This window comes from Mustelus asterias, chromosome 2, assembly GCF_964213995.1.
Source record: "Mustelus asterias chromosome 2, sMusAst1.hap1.1, whole genome shotgun sequence".
NCBI lineage: Eukaryota > Metazoa > Chordata > Chondrichthyes > Carcharhiniformes > Triakidae > Mustelus > Mustelus asterias.
In genome coordinates this window covers 82,262,346-82,276,115 of record NC_135802.1, presented here as the reverse complement: position 1 = coordinate 82,276,115, position 13,770 = coordinate 82,262,346, and the positions used below count along the sequence as shown (strand labels likewise).

The 13,770-nt window shown below is 41.1% G+C and overlaps 1 protein-coding gene across 2 annotated transcripts in view; it reads left to right on the top strand.

The window, feature by feature from the left end:
- The window catches only part of ica1 (islet cell autoantigen 1), a 146,094-nt gene that overhangs the window by 50,592 nt on the left and 81,732 nt on the right, over positions 1 to 13,770 (top strand). For both annotated transcript variants that reach the window (XM_078228018.1, XM_078228011.1), the window contains exon 6: positions 4,552 to 4,650. In XM_078228018.1, the coding sequence (XP_078084144.1) occupies positions 4,552 to 4,650 (99 nt within the window). The remainder of the gene's footprint in view (positions 1 to 4,551; positions 4,651 to 13,770) is intronic.

The window sequence follows — 13,770 nt, the reverse complement described above, 5'->3', positions numbered from 1 at the left end:
ACTCCATGCATCCTTGCGACATACTACATGCCTTCTCACCATAACACTGGACTAGCTTAAAATCTGTGGACTTGTGGCAGCATCGGATGTTGTGCACCATAAATTTATCTGAACTTTGTTGTATCACAAACTCAAATAGAAACATATAACTTATCAATTGAACATTAATGCTGACATTGAATGTCAGCTTTCTTTGGGCCTACATCAGATTTCTTCTTGAATGTGCCTGTCTTTTGTTACCCGCTATACTCTCGCTTAATTATAGCTTAATCGTAACAGCATAAATTTAAGAAAGTTGTGTAATAATTAACATGAGGTGAAGTTAATTCTTTGCCTCTGAAGGTTTCCAGCTTTAAGATATAATAATTAAGTTGCAACACAATGTCTCTAGTCTTGTGAGGTTATTTAAACAAAAATGAACATTAAATCACTTTGCTTCACAAGTACTCTAAACCAAAAATAAAGTCTGAAGGATAGAAATTAATTTGGTGTTCCTCTTCTGAGAATTGTCACAGACCTGACAAATTTACATTTTAATTATTGACTACTCTATTGATAGTTTGCTATTACAGTAAAAGGCAAATTAGCAGTTAACTATTATAATGAAAGCTAATTTTCTTCAAATATGTTGCTCAGTTCATCTTTAATGTTGATGAGCCCTTTTTAAGTGTTTGGATAAAGGACTTCTAATTCTGAGGAAAGTATTTGCAATGATTGATTTGCGTAAATCATAAATAACCTAATTATATGTATTGAAAGTTGCAGCTACTTTTCTATTCCCTTTGCGTGTATTCTCTGTTTTTCCTTTACCAAATTAATTGTATGTGAATTTAGTTTTAAATATTGTTTCTTGCTCGGGAAGGTTTAGCTGGGCATGGTTTCAGTTTGTTTTATGTCGGCTAAAATCTGCCGAGCAGAAGCAAATGATCAGTGGTGGCAGGTCGATCAATTTGGATTTAAACAAAATTTGTCTCAGTCCTACAATTCAAATCTTATCAGTCATTTGTGTTGTTGACTTCTACTTAAACTTGTTCTAACTAGCCAGGTCACTCAGTTTTTAGATTGTATTACAAGTTTTCTTTTGGCCATTGATTTTACAGCTCAATTTGACTGCAACCTAATCGAATTTGGTCAGATTTACAAAGAGTTGAGCTTTTGTGCTGCTTTGTAAAACCCTTACTTCAAGCATTGATCTGACTGTAGAGAAAACAGCCAATTTTAAATTACATCTTTAATCCTCCATGGAATATTTTGACATTAATGAAAATGAGATCAGAACTTGTACTGCAAAGGAGATTTAGACATTTGCGGATTGTAAAGCTCAATTCAGATCACTGTTATTGAAAATTGAGTTTGATTTATAAAAAAGTTATACATTTGCATAACAAGAACATAAGAAAGGGGAGCAGGAATAGGCCATTTGACCCCTCGAGTCTGCTCTGCCATTTAATAAGATCATGCTAATTTGATTGTGGCCTTAACACTACTTTCCTGCCTTCCCCACATAACTGTTGACTCCTTTATCTCCATTGCTCGCTGGAGAAGAGAATTCCAAATACTAATGATCCTCTGTGATAAAAAATTCATCATTTTCTCCATCTTTAATGGGAGATCTCTTATTTTTAAACTATGTCCTGTAGTTCTAGAGTCCCTGACAAGAGGAAAGATCCTCTCAACATCTACCCTGTCAAGCACTTCAGAAACTTGTGTTTCAAAAAGATCACATCATTATTGTAAACACCAAAGGCCCAAGCTGTTTAACCTTTTCATCTTAAGAAAAACACCTCATCCTAGGAATCAGCTAGCGACCCTTCTCTAAACTCTTTTCATTGCAAATATGTAATAAGGTAACCGAAACTGTACAAAGCACTTGTGATCTCAACAATGCTCTGTACAGTTATAAAAGACTTCCCTACTTTTATATTCCATCCCCCTTGAAATAAAGGTCAATTTTCCACATGCCTTCCTAATTACTTGCTGTACTTGTATGTTGACTCTTTGTGATTTCATGGACATGACTCCCTGAACACTCTGCACTGCAGCATTCTATAGGCTCTCTCAATTTAAAGATATTTTCTATTCTTCCTGCTAAAGTGAACAACCTCACATTTTCTCACACCTATATTCCACCTGTCCATCTTCTGCCCACTTATTTAGCCTATCTGCATCCCTTTGCAGTCTTTTTGTATCCTCCTCGCAACTTGTTTTCCTACCTATCATCCTATTGTCAGCAGATTTGCCTACTGTGCAGTTGGTCCTTTTTATCCAAGTTATTTTGGAAGATTATGACCAATTCATTTACTATCTCTAGATACATCACTTAATGATTCTCTGTGATTGTATTGTAAGTGATGTATCTACAGATAGTGGATGGCTTTGTGAGTGGAAAATCATGTCTCAAATTTGATTGAGTTTTTTGAAGGGGTAACCAAGAAGATAGATAAGGGCAGTGCAGTTGATGGTGGCTACAAGGACTTTAGCAAGGCCTTTGACAAGGTACCCGCATGGTAGGTTGTTGCATAAGGTTAAATCTTACGGGATCCAGGGTGAGGTATCTAAGTGGATAAAAAACTGGCTTGATGACAGAAGCCAGAGGGTGGTTGTAGAGGGTTGTTTTTCAAACTGGAGACCTGTGACCAGTGGTGTGCCTCGGGGATCGGTGCTGGGTCCACTGTTGTTTGTCATTTATATTAATGATTTGGATGAGAATATAGGAGGCATGGTTAGTAAGTTTGCAGATGACGCCAAGATTGGTGGTATAGTGGACAGTGAAGAAGGTTATCTCGGATTGCAACGGGATCTTGATCAATTGGGCCAGTAGGCTGACAAATGGCAGATGGAGTTTAATTTAGATAAATGTGAGGTGATGCATTTTGGTAGGTTGAACCAGGGCAGGACTTACTCAGCAAACGATAGGATGTTGGGGAGAGTTACGGAACAAAGAGATCTAGGGGTACATGTTCATACCTCCTTGAAAGTGGAGTCGCAGATGGACAAAGTGGTGAAAAAGGCATTCAGCATGCTTGGTTTCATTGGTCAGAACATTGAATACAGGAGTTGGGATGTTTTGTTGAAGTAGTACAAGACATTGGTAAGGCCACACTTGGAATACTGTGTACAATTCTGGCCATCCTATTATAGAAAGGATATTATTAAACTAGAAAGAGTGCAGAAGAGATTTACTAGGATGCTACCGGGACTTGATGGTTTGAGTTATAAGGAGAGACTTGATAGACTGGGACTTTTTTCTCTGGAGCGTAGAAAGCTGAGGGGTGATCTTATAGAGGTCTATAAAATAGTGAGGGGCATAGATCAACTAGAAAGTCAATATATTTTCCCAAAGGTAGGGGAGTCTAAAACTAGAGGGCATAGATTTAAAGGGAGAGATACAAAAGTGTCCAGAGGGGCAATTTTTTCATGCAGAGGGTGGTGAGTATTTGGAACAAGCTGCCAGAGAAAGTAGTGGAGGTGGGTACAATGTTGTCTTTTAAAAATCGTTTAGACAGTTACATGGGTAAGATGGGTATAGAGGGATATGGGCCAAATACGGGCAATTGGGACTAGCTCAGGGGTTTTTTTTTTAAAAAGGGTGGCATGGACAAGTTGGGCCGAAGGGCCTGTTTCCATGCTGTAACCCTCTGACTATATGACTCTAATTGGTCATAATCTTCCAAATTAACTTGGATAAAAGGACCAACTGCACAGTCGGCAAATCTGCAGACAATAGGATGATGGGTAGGAAAACAAGTTGCGAGGAGGATACAAGAAGACTGTAAAGGGATGTAGATGGGTTAAATGAGTGGGCAGAAGATGGACAGGTGGAATATAGGTGTGAAAAAATGTGAGGTTGTTCACTTTAGCAGGAAGAATAGAAAATATCTTTAAATTGAGAGAGCCTATAGAATGCTGCAGTGCAGAGGGTTCAGGGAGTCATGTCCATGAAATCACAGAGTTTTACTAATTAAGCTATGCATTTAGCAAAATACTTGTATCTCTCTGGTACCAGTTTAAACTGCTATCTCTGTAGAGGAAAAAAATTAACTCACCAAACACTTCCTACCTGCTCACTTAATTGATGCTTTCGTCCTTCAGCTCCCACACCCTGCTGCTGGTCTCCAGCTCCCCCTCTAGGACCATTCCTTTTTTTGTAAAAGATCAGAACAGTAGCTCATTCCACACCGCACTGAATTTCCTCAACTACCAAATGTTTCAAATAAATGCAGCTTTGCCTGTATAAGGTGCAACACATCCATTTCATGATTTGTGGAAAATTTGAGTTGGTTTTGCTGATTGGGTAGTTTTACTGCAAGAGTTTTAAGCAGTGCAAGTTATTTGGTGGATGTGAAAAGATAAAGTATATAATTTTGTTACCATTGGGGATTGTAGTTACTTAATTCAGGAATGATTAAGTTGCAAGAATGAATGTGAGGTTTTTGTTGATCTTCAAAACTAATCCCCTAAATGAAATGTTCAGTATTTGGCTGGCAAACATCTATAGTTTACCTATTTGTCAGTGATATTATGTTAAAATGTTTGACTCTTCTGCTTCAGACAACATTACTGCATTTCTGGGAAAAGACATCCCACACAATGGCAGCAATTCATGAAAGTTTCAAAGGCTACCAGCCATATGAATTTGCAATGTTGAAGGTAATTTATATTTGGATTTGCATGTTCATTAAGATTATGTAAAATTATAAAACTATTTACTGTTTTGTCTTCCTCCCTCCTATCTGCATCCCTTTGTTTAAGAAAAAAGATTCATATCCCTTCCAAGACTTGTGTGAATTTGCTTGAACTGAAAAACACAAAGAAGTATTAAAATAATACTCTGGAGTGCAATCTGGAATGTAGGGAAAGAGGACTTGAGAATGAGTTTCAAGTCACTTGTACATTTAGAAGTGGGTTTAGTTTCAAAATACTTTTTTGAATGTTTGTAAATTATGGGTGGGTTTCTCCCTTCCTGCTTGCAGTGAATGGAGATTTGGCTGAGCGCCAATTTCTCCATCCTCTCTGGCTGTGGAGGCAGGGTGTGAGTGGCTGGAGAGTTCCAGTCTATGTCTCATTTGTTTTTTTTCAGTCCTGAATACTGTCCCTCGCAAATTAACGTAAATTGAGGTGCTTGAACTTTCATTTGGATAATTTAGAGAGAAGTATGACCACGTTTTTCATTCATTCACAGATATATGGGCATTGCTAGCTAGGTCAGCATTTATTGCTCATCCTTAATTGTCCTTGAGAAGATGGTGGTGCTCCATCTTCCTGAACTACTACAGTATGTGTAGTGAAGGCATTCTCATAACACAGTTATTTAGGGACTGCCAGGATTGTGATACAGCCATGATGAAGATTTGGAAATATATATCCTGGTCTAGATATTTCGTGATGAACGTTTTAGAAAACACTGATTTGGGCTGAACTACAGCATTGCGTCCAATTTTGGGGACCGCACTTGAGAAAGGATGTAAAGACTTTAGAGGAGCTGTAGACTAGGTAAACTAGGGTTGCTCTCCTTAAAGAAGAGATGATTAAGATAAGATTTGATAGAGGTGTTTAAAAACCATGAGAGATCTGAACAGAGTGGATAGACTTTTTTTACTCTTTCATGGAATGTGAGCATTAATAGCAAGGCTAACATTTATTGCTCATCCTTAATTGCCCTTGAGAAGGTAGTTGTGAGCTGCCTTCCTGAATGGCAGCAGCATGTATAGGCAGACTGTGTTATTAGAAAAGGAGTTCCAGAATTCTGACCAAGCAACCATGAGGAACAATGATATCGTTCCAAGTCAGGGTAGAATGTTGGCTGAAGGGAAACTTTTCCCTTTGGAGATTTCAAGAAACCAGAGGACACCAATTTTAAACTAATTGGCAAAGATCCGAAGGTGATGTGAGAAAACATTTTTTTCACAGCAAATGGTTTCGCTCGGGAATGCACCTCTGCGAGGTGGTGGAGGCAGATTCAGTTATAGCTTTCAAAATGAAATTAGATGAGCACCTGAAGATTAAAACCATTACAGGAATATGGAGAAAGAGCCAGGAGAGAGGAGTGAATTGCTTTTAGAGAGTCACTGTGAACTCAGTGGGCTGAATGGTCTCCTTCTAGGCTGGAACTATCTATGATTCTATGAAAGGGAACTTGGGGTGATAATGTTCCCATAAAATCATCTAGCAATCGATTCAGGAAATAGTAAAGGAAGAAAATGAGGAGAATACTTTCTGGTGTGGAATATTCAACTTCTACTAAATGATGTCAAAGTTGCAATACCTGAATCATTCGAAATAACTCTACAGAACTCTTCCTGTTGTGCAACAAAAAATTATGTGAAGTAATTGGAGAATGCAGCATAGAAATTGTACAAATCCCAGAAGCACCATTCTGGCCTGGAAGTTACAGCAGAACCTGTTCTTGAAGTTGAGGAGGGGTAGATTCAAAATGAATAAGTGGAAATATTATTTCAATGAGTAAGTGGTAAAGCTGTGAAACAGTTTCTCTAGGGAGATGGTGAAAGTAGAAAGTGTTGATTCGTTCAGTTACAAATTATGTTTCTTAACATAATTTGGGATTCAGTGTATGAATAATTTTAGATATAGTAAGTGCAGCATACTTGGGAGGAAGAGTATGGTTCCCAAGGCTCTCATTCACAGAAGGATTTTCTTACCTTGTGCAATATATAATTGATGATTATTATTTACCATGAATAGTTTAACAATTCAATTGTTGTATCAACGAGCTTGTTAGAAGCTGAAATAGATGGACCTTGGTCCAGCAATTCTTCTGTTCTGTAATTTGAGGTGGCACCTAGATCCACAAGGCCTTGGCATGTTGAACATTTCTCATAAATTTCTAATCTGGGAGGTGGGTAGAGTGGATTCTCCTCCTTCCACCCTATTTCATCATCACCAGTACTTGAACATTTTAGGGATGTTCTCAAGTTATTCTCACTTCAGTTTCATTGATTTATTTTTGTAAATAGTTCTTGGGGGGGGGGGGTGGGGTGTGTGTGCGCGAGTGATGTTGGCCAGGCTGCATATATTGTCAAATAATTCCGAGAGATTGACTCTGTATGATGTACGAGTGATATGTATGCTCAGTTAGGATGATCTATGACACAAAGGGAAACTTGAACCTCTTTTTGTTCCCAAGTTATTGCTGCTCATCGCCTTCTCTGTAATAAAGATTGCAGAAGAGGAAGATGTCCCAAAGTAACATTGGGAAGTTGTGATCCTGTGCTCTGTGGATCATGTCTGCTACTGTGAGTCAATAGTGGAGGAAAATTATGATTGCACTCATTGAAAGATGTCAATCAAGTGAACTTTTCTGGCCTAGATCAACCAATATTGCACTGCATCAATTCAGGCAGGTGTTTTGGCAAAATCGTGTTTCCCCCACACAGCAGGCTGACACGCTGAGAATCCTCACTTCTGTGAGGTGGGCACCTCTGCAAGTTTTTATTCATTCATGAGGTTTGGGATAACAGGCAAGGCCAGTATTTATTGCCTATCCCTAATTGCCCTTGAGGAGGTGGTGGTGAACGCCCATTGAATCCTTGTAATTCTTGTGTGGTAGATCACAATATTGTTTAAGGAGTTCCACGGTTTTGACCAATAAACAACAGGGAAGAATGGTGATATATTTCTGAGTCAGGATGGCGTGTGAACTGTTCGAATAATGAGTGGGTAATGGTGTTCCCTTATTCTTCTAAGTAGTAGAGGTGACAGGTTTGGAAAATACAGTCAAAGGAGCCTTGTTGAGTTGCTGCAGTGCATTGTGTAAATGGAACACACTGCAGCCATGCTGCACCCTAGATGGAGGGAGTGAAGGTTTAAGGTAGTGGAAGGGATGGTCTGTTTTGTCCTGGATGGTGCTGAGCTTCTTGAGTGTTGTTGGAGCTACTGTCACCCAGGCAAGAACAAAGAAAATTACAGCACAGAAACAGGCCCTTCGGCCCTCCGTGCCTGCATCATGCTGCCCAACTGAACTAAAACCCCTACCCTTCCGGGGACCATATCCCTCGATTCCCATCCTATTCATATATTTGTCAAGATGCCCCTTAAAAGTCACTATCATACCTGCTTCCATGACCTCCCCCAGCAGCAAGTTCCAGGCACCCACCACCCTCTGTGTAAAAAAGCTTGCCTTGTACATCTCATTTAAACCTTGCCCCTCGCACCTTAAACCTATGCCCCTGGGTAATTAACTCTTCCAACCTGGGAAAAAGTTTCTGACTATCCACTCTCTCCATGCCCCTCATAATCTTGTAGACTTCTATCAGATCGCCCCTCAACTTCCATCATTCCAGTGAGAACAAATTAAGTTTCTCCAACCTCTCCTCGTAGCTAAGGCCCTCCAAACCAAGCAACATCCTGTCAAATCTTTTCAGTACCCTCTCTAAAGCGTCCACATCCTTCTGGTAGTGTGGCGATCAGAATTCAACATTATATTCCAAGTGTGGCCTAACTATGGTTCTATAAAGCTGCAACATGACTTGCCAATTTTTAAACTCAATGCCCTGGCTGATGAAGTTGATGTTGGCCGATGATATGCTTTCTTGACTACCTTCTCCACCTGTGTATCTGTACACCCATATCCCTCTGCCTATCAATACTCTGCCATTTACTGTATATTTCCTATCTGCATTAGATCTTCCAAAATGCATTACCTCACATTTGTCTGGATTAAACGCCATCTGCTATCTCTCCACCCAAGTCTCCAACCGATCTATATCCTACTGTACCCTCTGATGGTCCTCATCGCTATCCGCAAATCCACCAACTTTTGTGTCATCCGCAAACTTACTAATCAAAGCAGTTACATTTTCCTCCAAATCATTTATATATATATATATATATTACAAACAGCAAAGGTCCCAGCACTGATCCCTGAGGAATGCCACTTGTCACAGCCCTCCATTCAGAAATGCACCCTTCCACTATTACCCTTTGTCTTCTATGACCAAGCCAGTTCTGTATCCACCTTGCCAGCTCACCTCTGATCCCATGCAACTTCACCTTCTGCACCAGTCTGCCATAAGCGACCTTGTCAAAGGCCTTACTAAAGTCCATGTATTCAACATCCACTGTCCTACCCATATAAATCATCTTCGTCACTTCCTCGAAAAATTCGATCAAGTTAGTGAGACACGACCTCCCCTTCACAAAACCATGTTGCCTCTCGCTAATATACCCACTTATTTCCAAGTGGGAGTAAATCCTGTCTCGAAGAACCCTCTCCAATAATTTCCCTACCATTGACGTAAGGCTCACTGGCCTGCAATTATCTGGATTATTTGTGCTAGCCTTCTTAAACAAAGGAACAACAGTGGCTATTCTCCAATCCTCTGGGACCTCCCCTGTACCAGTGAGGATACAAAGATTTCTCTCAAGGTCCCAACAATTTCCTCCCTTGCCTCTCTCGGTATTCTGGGATATATCTAATCAGGCCCTGGAGACTTGTCTACCTTAATGTTTCTCAAGAACCCCAATATCTCCTCCTTTTTGATTTCAACATGATTCAAACTATCTACACAACCTTTCCCAGACTCATCATCCACAAAGTCCTTCTCTTTGGTGAACACTGACGCAAAGAACTCATTTAATACCTCACCCATTTCCTCTGGCTCCACGCATAGATTCCCTCCCCTGCCCTTAAGTGGGCCAACCCTCTCCCTGGCTATCCTTTTGCTCTTTTTATATATATAAAAAGCCTTGGGATTTTCCTTAATCCTGCTGGCCAATGATTTTTTGTGACCCCCTTTTGGCCCTCCTTACTCCTTGCTTAAGTTTCTTTCTATTTTCCTTGTATCCCACACTTGCTTCGTGTGTTCCCAGCCTCCCAGCCTTGATAAATGCTTCCTTTTTCTCTTTAACTAGGCTCACAATATCTCTCGTTATCCAAGGTTCCCAAAACTTGCCACACTTATCCTTCACCCTTACAGCAATGTGCCGGTCCTGAACCCCTATCAACTTGTACTTGAAAGCCTCCCACATGCCAGATGTTGATGTGCCCTCAAACATCTACCCCCAATCTACATTCTTCAGTTCCTGCCTACTATTGTTGTAATTAGCCTTCCCCCAATTTAGCACCTTGACTTGAGGACTACACTTATCTTTATCCATCAGTACCTTCAAGCTTACTGAATTGTGGTCACTGTTTCCGAACTGCTCCCCTACTGAAACGTCGACCATCTGGCCAGGCTCATTCCCCAATACCAGGTGCATTATGGCCCCTTCATTAGTTGGACTAGAAACATAGAAACCCTACAGTGCAGAAGGAGGCCATTCGGCCCATCGAGTCTGCACCGACCACAATCCCACCCAGGCCCTACCCCCACGTATTTACCCGCTAATCCCTATAACCTACGCATGTCAGGGGCAATTTTAACCTGGCCAATCAACCTAACCCGCACATCTTTGGACTGTGGGAGGAAACCGGAGCACCCGGAGGAAACCCACGCAGACACGAGGAGAATGTGCAAACTCCACACAGACAGTGACCCGAGCCGGGAATCGAACCCGGGACCCTGGAGCTGTGAAGCAGCAGTGCTAACCACTCTGCTACCGTGCTACCGTGCCGACTATCTACATACTGTTTCAAGAAGCCCTCCTGGATGCTCCTTGCGAACTCTGTCCCATCCACGTCCCTAGCATTAAGTGAGTCCCAGCCAATGTAGGGGAAGTTAAAATTTCCCACCACAACAACCCTGTTACTTTTACACCTTGCCAAAACCTGCCTACGTATCTGTTCCTCTATCTCCTGCTGGCAGTTGGGTGGCCTATAGTAAATGCCCAACGTTGAGACTACACCCTTCCTATTCCTGAGCTCTACCCATATTGCCTCGCTGTATGAGCCCTCCGAGGTATCCTCCTGCAGTATAGCTGTGATATTCTCCTTAATCAGTAGTGCAACTCCCCCAACCCTTTTACATCCTCCGCTATCCCACCTGAAACATCTGTATCCTTGGATGTTAAGCTGCCAATCCTGTCCTTCCCTTAACCAGATCTCTGTAAGTAACAACATCTTAGTTCCAAGTACTAATCCAAGCTCTAAGTTCATCTGCCCTACCTGTTACACTTCTCACATTGAAACAAATGCATTTTGGTCCACTAGACCCTCTTTGATCAGCTTTTTAACTTTCTACCTAACTCCCTAAACTGCTGCTGCAGGACCTCATCACTCTTCCTACCTATGTCATTAGTACCAATATGTACCACGACCTCTGGCTGTTCACCATCTCCCTTCAGAATGCTTTCTGCCCGTTCAGAGACATCCTGGACCCTGACACCAGGGAGATAACATACTGGAGTCTCTTTCACATCCACAGAAATGTCCATCTGCTGCCTTGTGATGGAAAGGTTTTGGAGAATCAGAAGGTGAATTACTCATTGCAGAATTCCAAGTCACTGACCTACTCTTGTAGCCATAATATTTAGTGACTGGTCCAGTTAGGTTTCTGGTCATTAGTCAATCTCCCAGGTTGTTGACAATGGGACACACAGCGATAGTAATGCAGTTGATTGTGAGATGGCTACATGGCAACAGGTGTTGGGGATGGGCCAGTCAATTCAAATGATCATACCCCAGGGTTTGGAACGGGATCATTGTTGGGTGAAACTAAGGAGTGAAAGTCCTGCTCACTACCTTCTGAAGGTGCACAGAATCTCTTCCCTTGTATATTTATTGTAGCTTTCATATAACTTAATATTTACTTTCATTTTTTAATGTGCAAATCTAAGCCACATTGTTGGACTTGATCACTTTTCTTTAAATATGAAAGTTACCAAAGCTGGTAATTATTTCTTTAGCTTGCACTGATCTATCAACTGTTCTGGGGCTGAGACTCATATTTTAAAATTTATAAATCCTGCCTCTAATTAAAATTCAATGTGTTTAAGGTATTTTTTCATCCATTCATTGCTTCCCTCATTGCCATTTACTTGATCGTATTACATCAGGGAAAGTCAAATGAGTGACTTATTTTCTGAATGAAAAGAGAACTATAGAATCATAGAAAATTGCTGAATAGAAGGAGGCCATTCGGCCAGTGATGTCTGTGCTGGCTATTTGAAAGTGCGGTTGTACCTAGTCCACACAAGTTTCAGGCATTTCTGTCTGATGGGGATCTAACCCAGCCACCATGTTGAGTCACTGCAATATAAGGTGATGGCCACACTGCCCATCTTTATCTAACACTTTTTTTTGCTTGGAGTTCAATAAAACCTTTTTAATCCAGAGATAATTTCAGGTTTTTTCTCAAAGTGGCACATTGATGCTTCTGTGAGTGAAGGTCAATGCACCCAATGGATGCAGTTCATTCAGTAAGAGTCCCTATGACGCAAATGCACTAACATATAATGATTGGGGTAAGTGGCAATGGTGGTTGGATAAATACTCCTGGGTGCAATAAGGAGGAGAAGGGGATGCGTATAATGTGCGTAATAGGTGGAGGGTAGATGCTGCTGAAAATTGAGTGAGCATGAGGAAGGATGTGATAAAGAAAACTGGGAAAACTGAACAAAGTGACATGGGACTTAAACAATAGGATGTAGTTGATTCAGTAAATGTGATCTGGTTAGGCCATTAAACTGCTTCCTGCACTACGTACAGAACCTGGGCACGGCCTGTCCCTCTCGCTCACTTATCATCTACCTACAACCTTACTTTCTTGGTGAGAGGCAAAGGATTCCTCCTCCCAGAGGAAAAGTATGATCATCCTCTTCTGCCACCACTGTTGTCATCATCGCCACTACCTTTAATGTGGGTGCTGCCCTTATTCTTTATGCACCATCCAGCCTGAGCACATGCAATTTCTGTTGGTGCAGCTGAGATTGCATTATGCAGGTTTGCATCATGCTTGATGCAGTTAATCCACTTAGAAACAGACAGGCCAGAACTTTCCAGCCCCAATAGCCACGAAACATTAACATTTCCATTTGCATCGATGGGACCGGAAGATCTCATCAACGTGAAGGTCTGGAAAATTCTGGCCACAGTCAAAAATTAATTGGTGGAGTTGAGATTGAAGATCCCATCCATTCAGTTTAAATCTGAGGTAGCCCATACTCTTCTTAATAATGGGCCATATTCATAATAACATTGGGCACAGTCTCTGAAGAAGGGTGACATCCTACCCACTAGAGACATTTGTCAATCATTTCCTGCTGAATATCACATGATGCTGACTGTGGGTTGTCCTGTGTCATCACCTCTCTTTAATGGATGCCCTTGAGATGATTGATCGATTTGATTTATTGTCACATGTACTGGGATACAGTGAAAAGTATTGTTTCTTGAGTGCAATACAGACAAAACATACCATTCATGAGGTACATGGGAAAAGGATAGGGTGCAGAATATAGTGTTGCAATTACAGGGAGGGTGAAGAGAAAGATCAACGTAATATATGATAGGACCATTCAAAAGTCTGATGGCAGATGAGGAAACTGTTGAGTCTGTTGGTACATGTTTTCAGACTTTCGTATCTTTTTCCTGACTGAAGAAAGTGGAAGAGAGAATATCTGGGATACTTGGGGTCCTTTATTATGCTGGCTGCTTTCCCAAGGTAGCGGGAAATGTAGATGGAGTCAGTGGATGGGAGGTTGGTTTGCATAATGAACTGGACTATGTTCACAACCTTTTTTAGTTTCTTGTGGTCTTGGTGTGGTGAACCATCGTTGGTTCCCACTGGATAGTACTGAGCCAGGGTCTGGCCAGTACTACAAGGATGTACATATGTTACTGTTGGGCTGTGCTATTGTTGTTGTTGGGGTTAG